The sequence below is a fragment of the Peromyscus maniculatus genome, chromosome 16, assembly GCF_049852395.1.
Source record: "Peromyscus maniculatus bairdii isolate BWxNUB_F1_BW_parent chromosome 16, HU_Pman_BW_mat_3.1, whole genome shotgun sequence".
NCBI lineage: Eukaryota > Metazoa > Chordata > Mammalia > Rodentia > Cricetidae > Peromyscus > Peromyscus maniculatus.
The window spans coordinates 39,593,286-39,610,920 of NC_134867.1; the positions used below are offsets into that span (position 1 = coordinate 39,593,286).

General features: G+C 45.9%; 1 protein-coding gene across 1 annotated transcript in view; it reads right to left on the reverse strand.

Annotated features, from left to right (window-relative positions):
• Positions 1–17,635, reverse strand: part of Map3k5 (mitogen-activated protein kinase kinase kinase 5) — a 221,197-nt gene that overhangs the window by 24,746 nt on the left and 178,816 nt on the right. Inside the window, exons 17-21 of the mRNA XM_042262234.2 lie at positions 17,244–17,380; positions 13,037–13,142; positions 7,824–7,981; positions 4,963–5,140; positions 4,150–4,170 (exon numbers count right to left, since the gene is read on the reverse strand). Of these exons, the coding sequence (XP_042118168.1) occupies positions 4,150–4,170; positions 4,963–5,140; positions 7,824–7,981; positions 13,037–13,142; positions 17,244–17,380 (600 nt within the window). The remainder of the gene's footprint in view (positions 1–4,149; positions 4,171–4,962; positions 5,141–7,823; positions 7,982–13,036; positions 13,143–17,243; positions 17,381–17,635) is intronic.

Sequence of the window (17,635 nt, forward strand, 5' to 3'; positions counted from 1 at the left end):
ATCCTAGACTATTTGCTGGCTAGCCAACAGCCCTTAGTGCCAGACTGAAGAAGGGCTTAAGATGAGAAATCTGAATGCCCCCCGAAAGTTTCTATCCTCCAAAACCGAATGGAGGGATATGCTGTTTACACATCGGTGAGAAAGGATGCAAGCTGGCGGGGAAATTCTCGTTAGCAGACAAAACGTATTATTTGATTACCCAGTTTGCAAAATGAACAGGGCAATTGGCTATGAGTCTGGAGTTCAGAAGATGTCCGGGCCAGAGGTGTGACCTCAGTCACCCACGGTTTAGATGGAATTTAAAGCATAATTTAGGGAAAGTCAGGAAAAGAACACAAAGCACAGTTTCACAATACTAATATTTTACAGAAAGGGTTGGGGGGGGCAGCAATGGAGAATGATGAGGAGCAGCCATAAGACGAGGGAATGGATGAGGCGCCAGAGAGGCCCGCACAGGGCATTCCTGAAACAAGAAAGAACAGCCTTTGGGTAAGGGAGCTCTGAGACATGGAGAGAACAGAGAAAGTTCTTGTTGGATTTGTCTCCGGGTCTCACTGGCAACTTGAGTCAAAGCAGGTCCAGAGGTCAAGCGGAAGGGCAAAGGCCAGACTCCCAGGAAGAGAAAGCGGAGATCTGGACGTACTACCTGATCATGACATAAATCTGTGGTGGTAGAGGGGAGGAGAAAAATCAAAGAGCTAGGCAAGGGGATGTCAGAGGGAGATCAGTTCATGATAGAAGCCACCGGAGGTGAGCAGATGGGACTTAGACCAGCTGGGGAGGCTGAGGGTAAAGGACCAACCTGAGCACCCACCCGGCCTTTGACGGATGCTTCCTGTCCTCAGGGCTGGGCAGCGGAATGAAAAGGGTACGTGGGGGCATGTTTACATGCTTGTGGGGAAATCTATGCTAGATGGTTCGGCTTTCTTTTTCACGTTCTGGAGCTCTGCAGGCCTGAGAGGAAGAACTGTGCTTCCTCAGGAACAAGCCGACAGGCCTTGAACAGCATGGAGGCCTGGATCCCAACTCAGATGTGGACAGACTGGGTTCTCAGACTGTGGAACAGAACAGGGAACTGGGGAGGGTTTCCGGTCACTAGAGGCCTTACTGCCCATGCTCTGCCAAGTCCCACGCGGCCTGTGGCTATGGGGAGCTGGCTGTGGAAATCTGAAGAGGCTGCGTGAACCTCACCATAGACTGCTCTCCTCGGAGGTGTGTCTCTAGAGAATGATCTGCATCACTACATTTTGGGAGTTGATGTGGGAAGGAGTGTGAGTCCAAAATCCCCGAAAAGACAGTTTTACCAGAAGGCCAGGGACAGGTTAAGGGAAGGGGCAGGTGGCCCTTCTGGGGATGGGACCCAGATTGCTGAGAATTCCCATCTCGGGGAGTAAGGGGCTCTAACGCAGGGAAACAAGGCATGTTCCTATTTGGGGAAAGCAGGAATTTGCTGAATACAATTTCTATGAGGAAATCTCAGATTAGAACAGCTTTCCAAGAGCCACAGGGTCCTTCTGGGTTCTTCTCCTCTACGACAATCCAGGGACAAGCTCCCTCCTACCCAGTCAGTCTGGCTGCCTCCAGTTGCCCAAACACTTCAGCTTCTTCAAGAGAACCAGAGTCCGGGCTATGCTTCCAGACCGTGGGAAAGGCCAGGCATCTTAAGGATTAGCAAGCGCCCAGTTAATCCCAGCAGAAGGATCTCAGTCTGAGTCACTTTTCCGGACAGGCATCCACCTCTAACTCTCCTTGTGCTAAACATTATTGAACCCATGCTATTGAGTCAACCATCCTCCACTCAGCTGTGAGAATGATGAACGGTTTCACCATCCAACATGGCAGCTAGATGCCCCGGATGATTATTAACATTCATATTAAAATAAAATAAAGACCAGTGCCTCAGCCACAGGCACCGTGTGTGAATGTGGGGCAGACTTTTGGTCTGGTGGCTGATGTGCTGGACAGTGAGGACACAGGACCCCTCTGGTGTTACAGAATTATGGACCTGCTGCTGGTGGGTGACACCATCCCCGATCAAGCTCTCTTCCTGGTTCCCTGCCGCCTTTGTTAATTCCTTAGTATTTTGTGAAGAGCCCTTTGGGGTCTGAGCCCGACCACCATGTCCCACTTTGTCTCTTCTGCGTGCATGCTAACCCCCAACAGCGCCGAGCCTCCACGGTTCTGAGGGTAGAGGTTTCCTGGAAGGGGAGTGTCCGTGCTCTGGACAGAAACAGGTCTATGGTCTATAAAATACCCTTGAGGAAGGAGGCGTCTGGCTGTCTATCATCTAGAAACCCGGGTCATGGTCACAGGTTTATTGGCAGGAGGCACACAGGTCACACAAACTCCAGAGAACAGTGAGACGGCTCTTCCACTCCTGGTTTAGGTTAGCACACGTTATCTTGCTTACTAAGGAGGAGAGGTAAGCGTTGGTGGGTCTAGACATCTGTGCAGCTGACAGCCTCGACAGTCTCCTTGGGGGTTTACGCGAGGCCCCCTTCCTTTGAGGTCCACAACTTGATCAAGTAGAAAGGGTAGATAATCTCCAGGAGGGAGAACTCAGAGAATTCAGGAGGTCTGAGGAGGTGCTAACTGGAGAATCAGGAGGGTCCTGAGGTAAAGAACAGGGGGCCTGCAGGCTGGGGGCTACCACTCTCAACAAGACCGGGGGGGGGGGGGTTGAGCAGAGGAGGCCTGGGCAAGCAAAGGAGAGCAGCAGGTAAGAGCAGCCACAACTGCCTTGAAAGAACTTGCATTCGTCACACGTGGTCTCATTTCATTCTCACAACCACACGGGAAACGTTCGAGGCCACTCCGTCAACAAGGGAACCCAGACCTCGGCCCAACACTCATCCACGGACTCTCCAAACATCTTAAGAGTTTATAATGCCTTAACTAGAATTAGACTAGAAAGCTAAGGCAGAGTCTAGATTCCTGCAGAATTATGATGAAACGCAGAAGGAGAGGACGAGGGAGCCACAGCTGAGCCGCAGAGGTGACCTTCCATCTCCACGCCCAGTCTGAGGCGCATGCTCACGGAGAAGGCTGTGGGTAGTACAGCTCCTTAAGCGAGCCCAGTTGAATTCACAGAAGTTTACCTACGTGCGACGGGCATGGTTCCCGTGAATGAAAACCATGGCACGTGGAAGCCACCAAACAATGCCAGACTGAGCGGCTGGGCACAGCTCCAAGGCTCTTCCGGGACATTATTTTAGTCTCAGAATCAAATCTGGGAAGTAGGCATCATTACCAGCACAGAGTGACAAGCTGAAACAAGTGAGCTTTTTTTTTTTTTTTGCTTGTCACATACGAAAACAAAAACAAAAACCTGACTTCTGTGCAAAGCAGGCTGCTCAGAAAGCCAAGCAGCGTTTGCAGGGTCTATCTGGTGAAAATGCAGGGGCTGCTTCCTACATCCCAGGACGCCTGTGGAGAAAGGAGGTATCACCGTAAGCCGGTCTCTAGGCATCTGAGAGCCCAGGCCCAACTCAGAACCACAGAAGAGAAGCTGGAGTGACTGAACCAGGGACAGCCTAATGAACGGGCCTCCGCTCTAGGCTTTGAGGCACCGAACAAGCTGCAAAGACCCACCCGTGCTGACCTCCTGACCCAAGGGACACTGAAGCCACGTGTACTTCCATCGACCACTCATCCACAGCCACGTTCCTTTCTTTATTCTTCTTTGAGATGCTCTCTTTGACTTGAGAGCCAACGCCACTTCTTGGTTATGATTTGCAAAAGCTGACCCAAGGGAACAGAACCACGGCTCTCGGCCCACTTAGAGCACATGTACTGTCCTAAGATGCCAGAAGAAGGTAGACGATATGGACCTTTCCCAAGAAGCCATAAGTAGCCAACTGGTTCCTAGGAAAGAAGACACAGACTTCACCCCGACCCATGACGTCAAGCACAGTTACCACCCTGCCCTCAGGGCAATAATCCAGGACTCCTTCATGGAGGAGGGGGTGTTTCTGCAGCAAGGAGCCGAGCCAGGCTCACAGCTGCATGAATCCTTCATGCTCAGAAGCCTCCCAAGTAAGCGAAGGGCGAGGGGGAGGCTGCCATGGGAAGTATGGAGAGTATCGCAGTTTGTCAGTTCTCAGCCCAGTGGGAATGGTAAACAAACAAACAAACAAACACCCAACTCACCATTAGATCCGGTCGAGAGAGCTGCAGAGAAAAAGAAAAAAGTGAACAGCATAAGCACTCATGGTTTTATTGTTAAACTAGGAAATCAACAAGAAGTGAATGTTTGAAATGGGATCAATGTCATTTTCAAATATTCATCTGTCTGTCCTTATCCAGTATAAATATCCAAATGCCAAGGACAAATGGTTTCTTTACCTGGTTTTTCTCCTTTAAATAAATGATGAAATTACTGACAAAAATTCACTTATAATTTATACTTAAGGTTTATACTTTAATTTATACTTAAGTTTTATACTTATAATTTATACTTTAAGTTTTAATTAACCAGTCCACCTATCTCCCTTACTTCATCCTTTCTTTCCTCCTGTTTTTGGTATTTATTTAGAAATATATTCTCCAAGAGGTGGCAGGTATTTTCTACTGCCTACAATTAAAAGGTCATGTTACCCAGATGTTTGAAAATGTAACAGTCTGGTGACAACCTGTAGCCCGTTAGTGGCAACCTGGAGTTTCAACTCTGAAGGACTCAGTTTACCTCTTCCACATTGTGAAATTCCCAATGCTAGAATGTACCAGAGCCTGGTACAGTAACTATAATCTATGTGATGGAAGACCATCATGCACCAAGTCCTAGCATTTTTGAAACTATTAGTACCATGACTTCCGGATACAGAGCCCAGTGCCAAGAACCATATGCTGTTTATACCAATTTCCAGGGATACTGCAAACAGGTGTTTACTTAAGGAGACATTTTTCCTTTTAAAAACTTAAGATTTAGGGTCGGTCCCACACCCTCTTCTCATAACAACGTACCTGAAAGCTTGGGCTGTGTCTTTTTCTTTTTGCTGGAAACTTTTAAGAACTCGTCAATAAGCAAGTCATTAGCACAGGCCCTCTTGTCGGGGTCCGGTTCAAAACATTTCAGTATGAATGCCTTGGCCTCAGCAGACATGGACTCTGGGATCTCTGGGTGGACCTTGAACATCCCCACCTGAAGCATATTCAAGAGCAGACGGAGTCTCCTGAGTATTCTCATTTCTCCTCTCTCTCTCTCTCTCTCTCTCTCTCTCTCTCTCTCTCTCTCTCTCTCTCTCTCTCTCCTCTCTCTCTCCCCCCTCCCTTCCTCCTTCCCTCCCTCATACCCCTCCTCTCCCTTTTTCTTCTCTCTGTTGAAGGGTGCCAGGGATGAAACCCAAGGCTTCATGCATCAAGTGTCCTGACACTGAGCTGGATCCCCAACTTGCCTGCGCCTTTTCTCCAGGTAACTTGGCATGCCCTTTTTGTAGATTACAGAAACTTACTGAGTGCTTTTGTAATGTTTCTGAAGGATGTAGGAAGAGTAACTAGCTGACGACTTTGGCATTACAAAGTAGTAAGACAGCCCTTCAAAGCCTGAGAACTCATTAGCGTACCCTATACTCAAAAGAAGATACTTTGTTGCAATCACTGAGTTGCTCTGAATAGTTAGTTATATCGCAGATACTGCATTGGAGTTTTTCCATTTACAAATCTCACTGAATCCTCTCAACAACTCCATGAATTAAAGACTGTCCCTCTCACACCAAGGAGGGAAATACGGCTTCTGAGAGGCTGCGTCTTGATGTGTTTTGCTTAAAGCCCACGTTCTTTCCCCTATTACATAACTTGTATTTCCCCATCGCAAATCACCAGCATTAAGAAATATTTAAAAGCACTTTGAAATTAAAACATGTTTCATATCACAGTTAGGATCTACTTCTTACTATTAGTATGCAAAAAAAAAAAAAAAAAAAAGTAAAGGAGCAAGTGAGATGGCTCATTTAAAAGTGCCTGCCCTGCAAGCCCGGGACCCCAGTTTTGATTCCTGGAACTCAAGGTAGAAGGAGAGGAGTTGTCCTCTGGCTTTGACATGCATGGGTCAGTGAGTGTACACACACACACACACACACGCACGCACGCACGCACGCACGCACGCACGCACAAAAAATAGCACGCACAAAAAATAAATGTAGTGATGTTTTCATGTAGTTTTGATATAACAAATGTATAAATAATAATATATTTGTAATAGCCATATAGCCTTTACTCTGTGTTAAAAATAATTCTAGCTGGGTGTTGGTGGTTGCACGCTTTTAATCCCAGCTCTCGGGAGGCAGAGCCAGGCAGATCTCTGTGAGTTTGAGGCCAGCCTGGTCTACAGAGCGAGATCCAGGACAGGCACCAAAACTACACAGAGAAACCCTGTCTTGAAAAAACAAAAACAAAAACAAAACAAACAAAATAATAATTCTAGGTGCTTTGTATAGATTAGCTCTCATATTCCTCCAGAAATTCCGGTGACAGATAGTCTTTTTCTCCCCATTCTGTACTTACTGAGGATAAGTAAGTTAAATAACCTTCTTAAGGAGGTCAGGGCAAATGATCCGAATACCCTGACCATCTTGAAGTCTGTATCAGAAAATGGCCAATTAGTGTCAGAGACTATACCATCTAGCCTAAGACAGTATCGCTTCCCATGAACGTGCAAGGCTGTCTTTCAATGATGGAAGTGTGCTACATTGTTAAATAATAACCATTGCACTATGGATAATGAAGTAGCATTTCTTCCTAACACTCTAGGGACGTCCCAGAGAATGGCCGGAGACCAGCCAAGAGAAGAGAAAGACACTCTTGCCTCTCACTGTTCTTGCAGGTTGGGATGGCATCCTGGGGTTTTGCTTTTTGTTTGTTTTGTTTTTCCTTCAGTGCTGGGGGTGGAGCTCAGAGGGAGGGGTAGAACTCTGAGCCTCCTACATACATTCTTCATGTTCCTCTCAATGGCGGTCTGTCAGCTTTTCAACACACTTCAAGTAGACCACACTTTGTACAAACGTGGAAGGTATGTAAGAAACACAGGGCCCTTGCTAGAAGCCACATGCGGATGGAGTGAGGGCTGAGCTGTGGCAGGCGACAGGCTGAGGATAACGGAGGCTCAGAAGTCTCTGCTACAGGGCAGGCACAGAGCTTCGCTTCCTGGGAAACAGGTAGTCTGGCTGGGGCAAGGCTGAACAGACTCAGGCACGACATTGCCTTATCCAGACCTCAGACTTCCAAATCTCAGATCCATTTCTATATCACTGCCCTCTACACTGGGGTGCGGTGTGTTCTCACTTCCTAGAATTACTCATTGATAAACACACCAAAAGAACAGACATATGAAAATAAGGTTGATTTACTTAAGACGGATTCTTTAAACACTTGCGGTAGAGAAATAAGGAAAATAATTCGATTTAACTTCTAAATAGATTTAAATGTTGTTTTGTTTAAATTCTTGTGTGTGTGCATGTGTATATGTGTTTTGAGGTGCTATGGATTGAACCCAGGGATGCTAGGAAAGTGTTTTACCACTGTGACAGATCCCAAGCCCCCCAAAATGTTCTTGTATTTTTCCTACATGGAAAATATTCACACTATTTCCCAAAGAGTTTAGAGTCCTGTGTCATTTATACTGTGCTGTAAAAGGGTACATTGAGTCTCAGTTTAGAACCGAGAAAACCAAGGCTGAGGCACAGATGTGGAGTGCAGGGTGGGGAGAGCGGGTCTCCCTGAACTTGACTGTATCTCACCATGTGTTTCCTTAGGCTTCCTTCCTAACAATCTCTGACATTCATACATGCACAAAACATCTGTACAAATCTTTATCTATGATATCTGACCTTGAACATGGCTGCCTGTGGCTCTCCTAGCTCATAAAATGGTGGTTTTCCTGTGGCCATTTCGATGATGGTGCAGCCCAAAGACCAAATGTCTGCAGCTTTTCCATAGCCTCGTGGTCCTTTATCGATGATTTCTGGTGCCATGTACTGCAGGGTTCCTGGAAATAATGCAAACATATTTGTACTTTAAAGGGGAAAGAATGATACCTAATGTCCATTTCAATTTTTCTACATAAATATGACAGCTAAAAAAAAAAAAGTATGATCCAGGTCTTGATGTCTCATCTTTCTTTGGGATCCAGTCTTCTCTGCAGTTAAGGAAAGTAGAAATGGAAGTGTTTATAACGCATCTTATTAATGAAACAAACGGCTCACCAATAGCATCTGGCTGGGAGTGGGGCATTCTCACTCTTAAAGTGGTATACGGCTGACATACCCCTCTAAGGGATGCCGTAGAGGCTTCTGACCATAGTTGTTTGTCCAGAACAACAGGGAATACAACACTATATATATATATATATATAATATATAAATATTATATATATAATATATTTATATAAATATTATAATATATAATATATAAATATTATAAATATATAAATATATAAATATATATATATTTCCGCATGCAGTTCCGCAGCAATATATGAAGGCTCCCATTATATGAACTTTCCCAGAGAAAATCTAGTTGATTCACTGATCTCTTTCAAGCTATAGTTCCCAATTCTCGAACCCAGTATTTGACTCACACTTCCATTTTGGAGATCACTATGGTAGGGGAAATAAAGCCAGGACTATGACATATCCCGGTCTCGTCAAAGCTGAGGGCAGAGGAGTGGTTGTCAGAGGCTGGGGAAAGGAAGGGGGTGAGAGGGAGAGGTGCTGGTAGCTCAGTCAGCACTAAGTCACAATCCAGAGGGGAAAAGAGCTGGGTTCTGCTCCGGAGCTAAGGGACAGGATGTAGCAATGATGTGTTCCGTGTTAAAAAAAACAAAACAAAGCAAAAAAACAAACAAACAAACAAACAAAAAAAAACAAAAAAACCAAACTAGAAAGGGGTTGGGTGGCGGCGGCGGCGGCGGCGGCGGCGGCGGCAGCAGCAGCAGCAGCAGCAGCAGCAGCAGCAGCAGCAGCAGCAGCAGCAGCAGCAGCAGCGGCGCACACCTTTAATCCCAGCACTCGGGAGGCAGAGCCAGGTGGATCTCTGTGAGTTCGAGGCCAGCCTGGGCTACAGAGTGAGTTCCAGGAAAGGTGCAAAGCTACCCAGAGAAACCCTGTCTCAAAAAACAAAAAATAAAAAACAAACAAACAAAAAACTAGAAAGGGGACTCTCATGCTGTCACACAAAGAAACACTTAGATGTTTGAGGAGACAGGTGTGCCATATTAAGCAATATATGCATATATTCAAACATCACATGGCACCCATTAATTGCACAATTCTTCATGTTTCAGGGGGGAAAAGCCCATAAAGACAGGGATACGGCTCAGTGGCATATTGTTAACTTAGAAGATGTGTGAGTCCTGACACAGAGAAAATTAAATAGAAAAAAAAAAAAAGAGATCATTCTTATTTCTTAAATCATGCCAGCACCAAGATTCTGAGAGCTATGATGAAAAATAATCTATAAGCTTCTGGAGTATGCGATTCTGCATATCAATGTATACACTTCTTGCTGTGGATTTTAGTTGACAGATTTTAACACAGTGTTTCTCAACCTGTGGGTTGTGACCCCTTTGAGGGTTGAATGACCTTTTCAGAGGGGTCGCATTATTAGCTATCCCACATATCAGACATTTACAATTCATAACAGTAGCAAAATTCATTACAGTTATGAAGTAGCATTGAAAATAATTTTATGATTGGGGGAGGGTCACCACAATGTGGAACTGTATTAAAGAGTCACAGCATAAGGAAGGTTGAGAACTGTTGTGTTTCAAACTCAGGACAAATGGCGGAGGTACCTATTTCACATATCGAAGTAGACCTGGTCCCCGGGTTCTCCCAGCATCCCTCAGTCTACCTGTTACGGGGTATGGCTGGCATACGCAGCCCTCGATGCTGAACTCTCCAGCCCCGGGGCTGGGCTGCCCTTCCCCCAGAGGCTCTTCCCTACGTAATGCAGACTTTTTGGTCACCCGCCCCTTTTGGACCTTTGCCCTCCTGGCTGCTGCACCTGGTTCCCCTCTCTTTCCTCTCCCCTCCCCCTCTTCCCATGTGGCCCAGTTCAGGGTCACGCCAGACTCTCCCAGACGTCTCTCCCTTTTAGGTACAGTAAACTTTCTCCTCCACCGTCCCTAGGAGCAGCCATGTGTACTAGTGCAGGTCCGTAGGGTTGAGGAAATTGGCTCAGACCAGTAGCCAAGGTGAGCACATAACGCACTCCTTAGGAGCCAACCTGGAGTCTGCCTGAGGACCTAGGGACACTCGATGTGACGTCAGAGTTCCTGATTGTGCCCAGCCAATGAGGGATGACCACACAGACTGGGCGCTGGGAGGAGGGTATAGAAGGCCTTCCCTGTTATTGAATAATGGAGTTTGGTATTTGCCTTCCACAGACTCCTGGTGTCTGTGCCATTGACACCGCACCTTCGCACCCCCTCTCCTAAGGGAGCCGTTAGAATCCAAGCAACAGCCATGCCCTTCCCTTTTTATTTTATTTTTTTTTCCATCTAAGAACCATTTTTAATAGATCAAAGACAGGTCATGAGTCATTATCAAAGACCAGCCATACGAGTGGATATGAATAAGCTGAAAGGGGGAGATGAGGGGCTGTGCAAAGCCAGGCAGCTGAAAGGCTGTGGTACGGCAGGAACGGGGGAGTGGTCCTCGTTCCCGCCTTGGGTAGCCCAGGGAAGTACTCGATGCCATAAGGAAATGCAGGGAAGTCTGCGCTTCCAATGCTGAGTGAGCAAGACATGGGGTCTCAAAGTCACTGGGCTCCAACACAAATGACGCCTTATCCAAGGTAAGGGCTGAGGCTTTGTTTACTCCCAATCGCAGCCACTGAGGGCTCTGGTTGATGTTTTTAAAGCATCCCTTTGGCTGCAGGGCTGAGGCCCAACAGGAGGGGGCAGGAGTGGAAGCAGAGAGCAGGAGGCTGTGCAAGGCAGGTGTGCCAGGAGAGCCCTGGACCGGTGGCTGCCCGGCCATCCCCTTCTGGACATATTTAGATGATTGGACCGCAGCGTGAGAAAAGGAGCCAGGGACAGCCCACAGTCTAGAGTGGCCCTCAATGGAGACGGGGCAGAGTGTGGGTGGGAAAGGATTGAGGAGCAGGTCATTAATTCCACTTAGCATGTTAAGTCTTGTTCAAACCTCAGATCTCTTACTAACCAGTTCTGTGACCTTGGGCAAGTTATTTAAACTCTTTGAACCTTAATGTTCTCACCATAAACCAGGATAATGATACCTCATGATTAGGTTTATACAAAAATTTCAGTGTGTATAATGCACTGTGCACCCAAGCAAAGTATACAGTCAGTGCTCTATAAATAACGACCACCACTGCCTTTCCCCTCAACCAAATCACCAAGAGGTGAAACAGAGCCAGCTCTACATTCGCTAGAGGTGATGAGATACCTTGACCCCTAGTGTTGAGAGGACCAAGGTCTGCATAGCGCGGCTCTCAGATCAGCACTAGAGAGAGATCTGAGATCCTTAGTCCCACACTGGACATGTCACCTTCATGTGTGGCCAGGGGAGAGTTACGGGCCCTCACCAGGGCCCCTTCCCTACAAGGCCTTGGGGATTACAGACAAGTTTTTAAGATGAGCAGAAGTTATGAAATCAACATCCTGTCCAAAACCAACATGGAAGTCGGGATTATCCTCTCCCGAGTTACCGGGTCTGGGCAGCATCTAAACCTCCTCTTGCCAAGCTGAGGGAGGATGAGGTAAGAAATGCAAACATTCACGGGAGCTGCTGGCAGGTTTGAATCCATCTTAAAAACACATTGTAAATACGGGCAATCCTGGGTCTGAGACACCCTGCGTGGCGCGTAGGTGGGGCTGCTGCCTGGGGATCCGAGCGAGGGACACACTGACAGAATGCTTCCCTCCTCCTTCCTGCCTCTCCGGGGTACCAGCACAGGTGGAAGGCTAGGTGGACAGGGAGACGGGCCGAGGGCTGAAGGCCGACGACATGCACAAAGGGCAGGCTGGAACCCTGTGCCCCATCATATACAAACTACCACGACCACCAGAGTCCTCCCTTTTCTCCCCACCAATGTCCCTATGTGCAAAATGGAGCCCTTTCTACCTACCATAGTGGGTTCAGAAATGGGGACAGCTGGCCATTTTGCTTTACATTAAATCAAAGATTATTCATTGTCTATTTATTTTTTTTTTTCCTTTTTGGAATCTCCCCCAACATAAGATTGTCATTATTTGGGAATTTCATACAATGCACCTCGATATGGGTAACATAAACATTTTCGGTTTTGCCATAGCAACCTCTCCATCTCTGGCCCCGGGCCATCTCCCTTCTCTAATAATAACAGAACGGAACACTTGTGGAGAGTCAGCACCTGAACATGGAGCAGAGATGCGTTTGCAGGCCCAGTATCTAATGAGTAGCCATCCCTCTGTGGCCGTTCCTCTTGGCCACCTTCACCTCTTTGGAAACTGTCCCCGCCCCCACCCACCCCCCGGACTTTTCACTAGAGGCAGCTCCGTTTCTCTGTGTTGCCTCATTTTCTCATCCCCACCTCTTCTGAGCGGATGAGTCACTTCCTCCTTCTGAATTGAAATCCTAAGGTTATTTTTAATGTGGAGTAGGGGAATTGATTCCTGGGAGAAAATAGACTAAGGAAGAGGGAAATGGGAGCCCAGATAGGAAGTGATTTGGGGATGAGTAAGACTCCGAGAGGCTGGGCGAGGGAATATTTGTAAAGAAAACAGCATGGGAGGCTCAGAGCGGCTGTAAACCAGGAGAAAAATGGACAGGAAACAACACAAATAACAGGCTGGGAGTGGAAAGTTTTCTTCAGGGGCATAAAGCAGCAGACCGAGCCACTCACAGAAACCCCAGATGGCAGCAAGGGCAAGGCAGAGCCCTTAGCAACATTTCCCGGTGAGCGTCGGGCAACCCCGGCGACGACGTTAGTGTTCGTGGGAATACTGACTGAGTTCATCTCTCACCTCACTACGCTCGGGCTCAGCAACTGCGTCTTTAATTGTTCAAGATCTGTATCATTATTGTTAAAAACTTGCCTGTGAAGGTCTCAGTGCAAGGGTTTATGCCAGCCAGCCTCTTGGATGTCCCGAAGTCAGAGATCTTGAGAACACCGCTGTAGGTATTAATCAATACATTGTCACCCTAGGGAAAGAACACTCCAATCAAAATGTCATCTTTCGCAGATGCTGTTTGTGGTTGACTTAAGCCTAATTAAAAAAAAAAAAATGCCCTCAGAACAAACAACGACATCCATCCCGTGTTCTCCGTTAATAGTTTGTCTCAATAGAGAATTCTTTTCAATACAGGATTCTCGGTATAATTTTTTATTTATGTGTTATCAATTGTCTATAGTCATCTGTTCAGGTCACAAGGTCAAATATGGCCTTGAGGGGAAGCTCACTACAGTTTACACTTAGCCTGGGTTACCTGTGTGCAGCATCTATATAATTTTCTTAATAATAATAATAACTAATAACTTTCTTCAAGTCCCAGTCACTTCCTTTTCTTTCCTGTGTTGTTTTTACATTCCTTAGGATGTCTGAGTTGGCTTTAGGGTTGTAAGCCACTAAGCAAGCAGGTACACTAGGAACAAACATAGTATTGGGAGAATGCTGTTGTCCATTTAAGAGACCACCAAAGTGGTTCTTTTAGTTTTGGCTAATACTCTTGAAGACATTTAGAAGAAGAACTCCTCCTCCTCCTCCTCCTCCTCCTCTTCTTCTTCTTCTTTCTTCTTTTTTAAGACTCTGTGTAGCCCTGGCTGTCCTGGAACTCGCTCTGTAGATCACGCTGGTCTCGAACACAGAGATCCACCTGCCTCTGCTTGTGGGAGCTGGGATTAAAGGGGTGTGTCACCACAGCTGGCACCACTCCCATTTTTTTGGGTAGCCCATAGTAATCTCCGCTGCCCATTACCATTCTAAATTCTCAGTCCTGAAGTATCATGTTTGCTGTTTTCCCCCTTTTGAACATGTGGTCTCTGCCTTTAAACTGAACACAGTTAGGATGGACACCTTAAATCACGCATGCTCAGACATGTGCTGGCGCCTTCCAATATGAGTACGTATGGACAGGCTCCCTAAGAAAGTCCTCTCTTTGTTCAGGAGGCACTCCCCTTTACTCAGAGTGAAGCAAACAAACAAACAAAACCTCTCCTTGGTTGCTCTAAGCAATGAAGTGTCCTTCATTTTTTATCTCCTGGTTGCATTATCTGGCTTTGTGGTCACCAAGAAGTGGACTCATTTTTTTGTTTACAAAAGGAACACACTTTAAATAAGCCAGGCTCGGTCAAAAATTTATTCCTTTTTGCTAATAAAGAACATAGGCAGAAGTACCCTACAACATACAGGGGCAAGAATGGATTTTTCTGAACAGGACTTCAGGTGCCCAGGAATTTAAGCCCAACAAGTGACAAGTGGGACCTCACGAACTAAAAAGCATCCACACAGCTAGAGAAACAATCAGTGAAGAGGAAGTCCACATAATAGGAGAAAGTCTTTGCCAGATACATAGCTGATGGAGGACTAATATCCAGAATATCTAAAGAACTCAAAAATCCAAGTTAAAAAACAAACAAACAAAACAAAACCAAAAAATGTAAACAAATGACTCACTCAAAAAAATCGGCTTGGGATCTGAACAGAGGTCTCCAAAGAGGAAATGAAAATGACTAAGAAATATCTCAAAAAATGATCCTTGTCCCTAGTGATCAGGGAAAAACCAATGGCAATAACCTTGGTATTTCATCTTTACTCATCACAACAGCGAAATAACCAACAACAAACACTGGAGGGTGTAGGGAACTCTCATTCATGGTTGGTGGGAGTGCAAACCGGTGCCGCTACCATACAAATCAGGATGGAGAATTCTCCAAAAGGTAAACATCTACCCTGTGACCCAGCGATGTCACTCCTTGGCATATGCCCAAAGGTCTTGACCTCTTCCTCCACATATACCTGCTCAGTCATGACCGCTGCTGCTCTAGTCGCAATAACTAGGACATGAAACTACTTAGATGTCCTTCAAATGAGAAGTGGATAAAGGGAAATGGGGCACATCTACACTGTGGAATACTATTCAGCTGTAAAGAAAAAAGAAATCATGAACTCATGCAGGTAAGTGGGTGGAATTAGAAAAGATCACATCGAGGAGGCAACCCAGACCCAGAAAGAGAAAAGTCCTATCTGTGTTCTTTCTCATCTGTGATCCCCAGCTCCAAGTCTTCAGATAGAAATACATAACCAAGAAAAACCACAGAAACCAGGAGAGTAAAAAGGAGCCGTGGCGGGGTAGCCAGGAACAACAGGAATGTCTGGACACATGTGATTTGAAGGGGGAAATGGAAAAAACGGGGGGGGGGGGGGCTTTAATTGGGGAGGTGGAGGGAGATGAATATAGGAGAGAGGAGGGTTAAATAACAGTAGGGATGTGTGAAGAAGTCATAAGGAATCATATAATCTAGCTACCAAAATTACATATAAGATAAGCATATATATACATATATGCATATATACATATATATGTATACACACACATACACACATATGGATACACACACATTTAAATGACATTTTCCCATCTGGGCTGACAATGCTCTCCCCCAAAGCCATACGCTATCTAACGAAAACCCAGCCATCAGGCATGAGAAACACCCTTCTGAGTTGTGGAACAGGGTTATTCAAGAGACTCCCAATACATAGCTATTGCCATTGCCCTTGGTTGCCCCCCAGAGGTTGAAGGTAAGTCTCTACGGCTGATCATACCATATCCTTAGGACACAAGACCTAGAGGATCCAAGCTAGTTCTGACTTTAGAGCCCCCTCCATGAGGACTAGCTTTCATTGTACCAGAAGATGCCATGCGGGCTTCCAAGGCAGGGAAGTAACCAATAGTTCTCCTACCTAGATATGATCCCTCTGAACCAAAACAATGACCAGCATGGCCCAATATCCTTAAGGATGCACAGTGACATGCGTATTTATTGGTAACTAGCAGCTCTCTGATTAGACTTAAGGCCAACTCAACAAGAGGGAAATCACGCTTGGCACTGGAAAGCTAGCCAAGTGCAAAGGGCTAGTGAAGTCATGGATCTTGGAGAAGAACCTGTAACTACTACTATACTAAACCATCCTAACTCATAGCCATTCTAAAGATTTATCCTTATGCCCCCAGAAAGGTGTAGTTCTCACTTCTCATCAAAGAAATGTCTCATCGCAACAGACAGAGACCATTCTAGAAAACTTCCACTGATCAAAATGCTGAGAACAATGACCCAATGATACAGCTAGAACACAACTCCTTCGCCAGAAGCTCAAGGGTCGCAGCAGAAGCGGGGTGGTGGGGGGTGGTGGTGGTGGTGGTGGTGGTGGTGGTGTCGGGAAGATTGTCAAATCCAAAGAACAGGAAGTTCGCCGTGAGATTCCCTCTCTTAAAAATGTCCGAGAAGCTACACCTAGGAAGTCTCATTAACATGGCTCTTTAAACAAGACCTGTACAAGCAGGACACCAAAAGACACGCTAATACGGAAGGGGGAATCTCATGGGGCATCAGCTCTAGACAAAGCACTACAGGCAACTAGCAAATGCTCAGAGCAGGAGAAATTGTCCTCCCCAGGGAAGTGTCCCCAAATCGGTTATCCAATGCCCGTGGTCAACCCTGAAATCAAGTAACATTATATATGCTGAGCAAATTATATATTTAGGAAGATATATATCTCAACAACTAAAGAAATGGAAGCCATGAACTTGAGAGAGCCAGGGAGGGCACATGAGAAGGGTTGGAAAAAGAAAGGGAAGGGGGAAATGATGTAATTATATTTAATTAATTTCAAAAACAAAAACCCAAGCTTATTAGTTTTAAATTTTCTTTTTCAAGAGAAACTAAAGTTTTGTTTTGTTTTGTTTTGTTTTTTTTTTTAGAAATTTGTATAAGGATTAATAGGCCTGGCAGCTCCTCAGGAAGAGGCCAGGTCCTGCTTGGCTTGGGAGCCCAGCCCTCCACCCCACAGTGCTCTTAGGAAACACCATCGAGTGGCAGCAACGTCTACTGGCTTCACTAGGTAAGAAGGCTGCTCCTCGTGGAAGACAACGACATGAATATAACTGCAGTGTGGGCGGGAACAGACAGTTCCGCCAAGTCTCCCTTATTCCCCATTCACAATTAATAGTCAGAACACAACCTGGTACTTTCACATAAAAGGACCACCCAGCGACCCCAGCAGGACACATCATGGTGCACCCTACCTTTATATCCCGGTGAACGATCTGATTGTCATGAAGGTATTTTAATCCTTCCAATATTTGCTTTGTATAGAAGCCAATCGTTTGCTCGTTGTCTTTTAACGGGCCCCATTTGGAACGAAGGAGAGCAGAAAGACTTCCTGTAAGAGAAGAGAAAACTGTGGGCAAAACTCATCTGAGCGGGCTCTTGACAGCATATTAATAATGTGACACGAAGTTAATCCAGACTGCATTGGCTCTTCACACACAGTAGGTGAGAAACCACTCTAGTTACCTGGGCTCAGACATGAATATGAAAATATCTCTATTCTGAAGGCAGTCATTATCAACTCAGTCTAAGTGAAAGGATGCTCAATTGATATCTTTAATCCAAGTCATGATGACAGAAACTAACA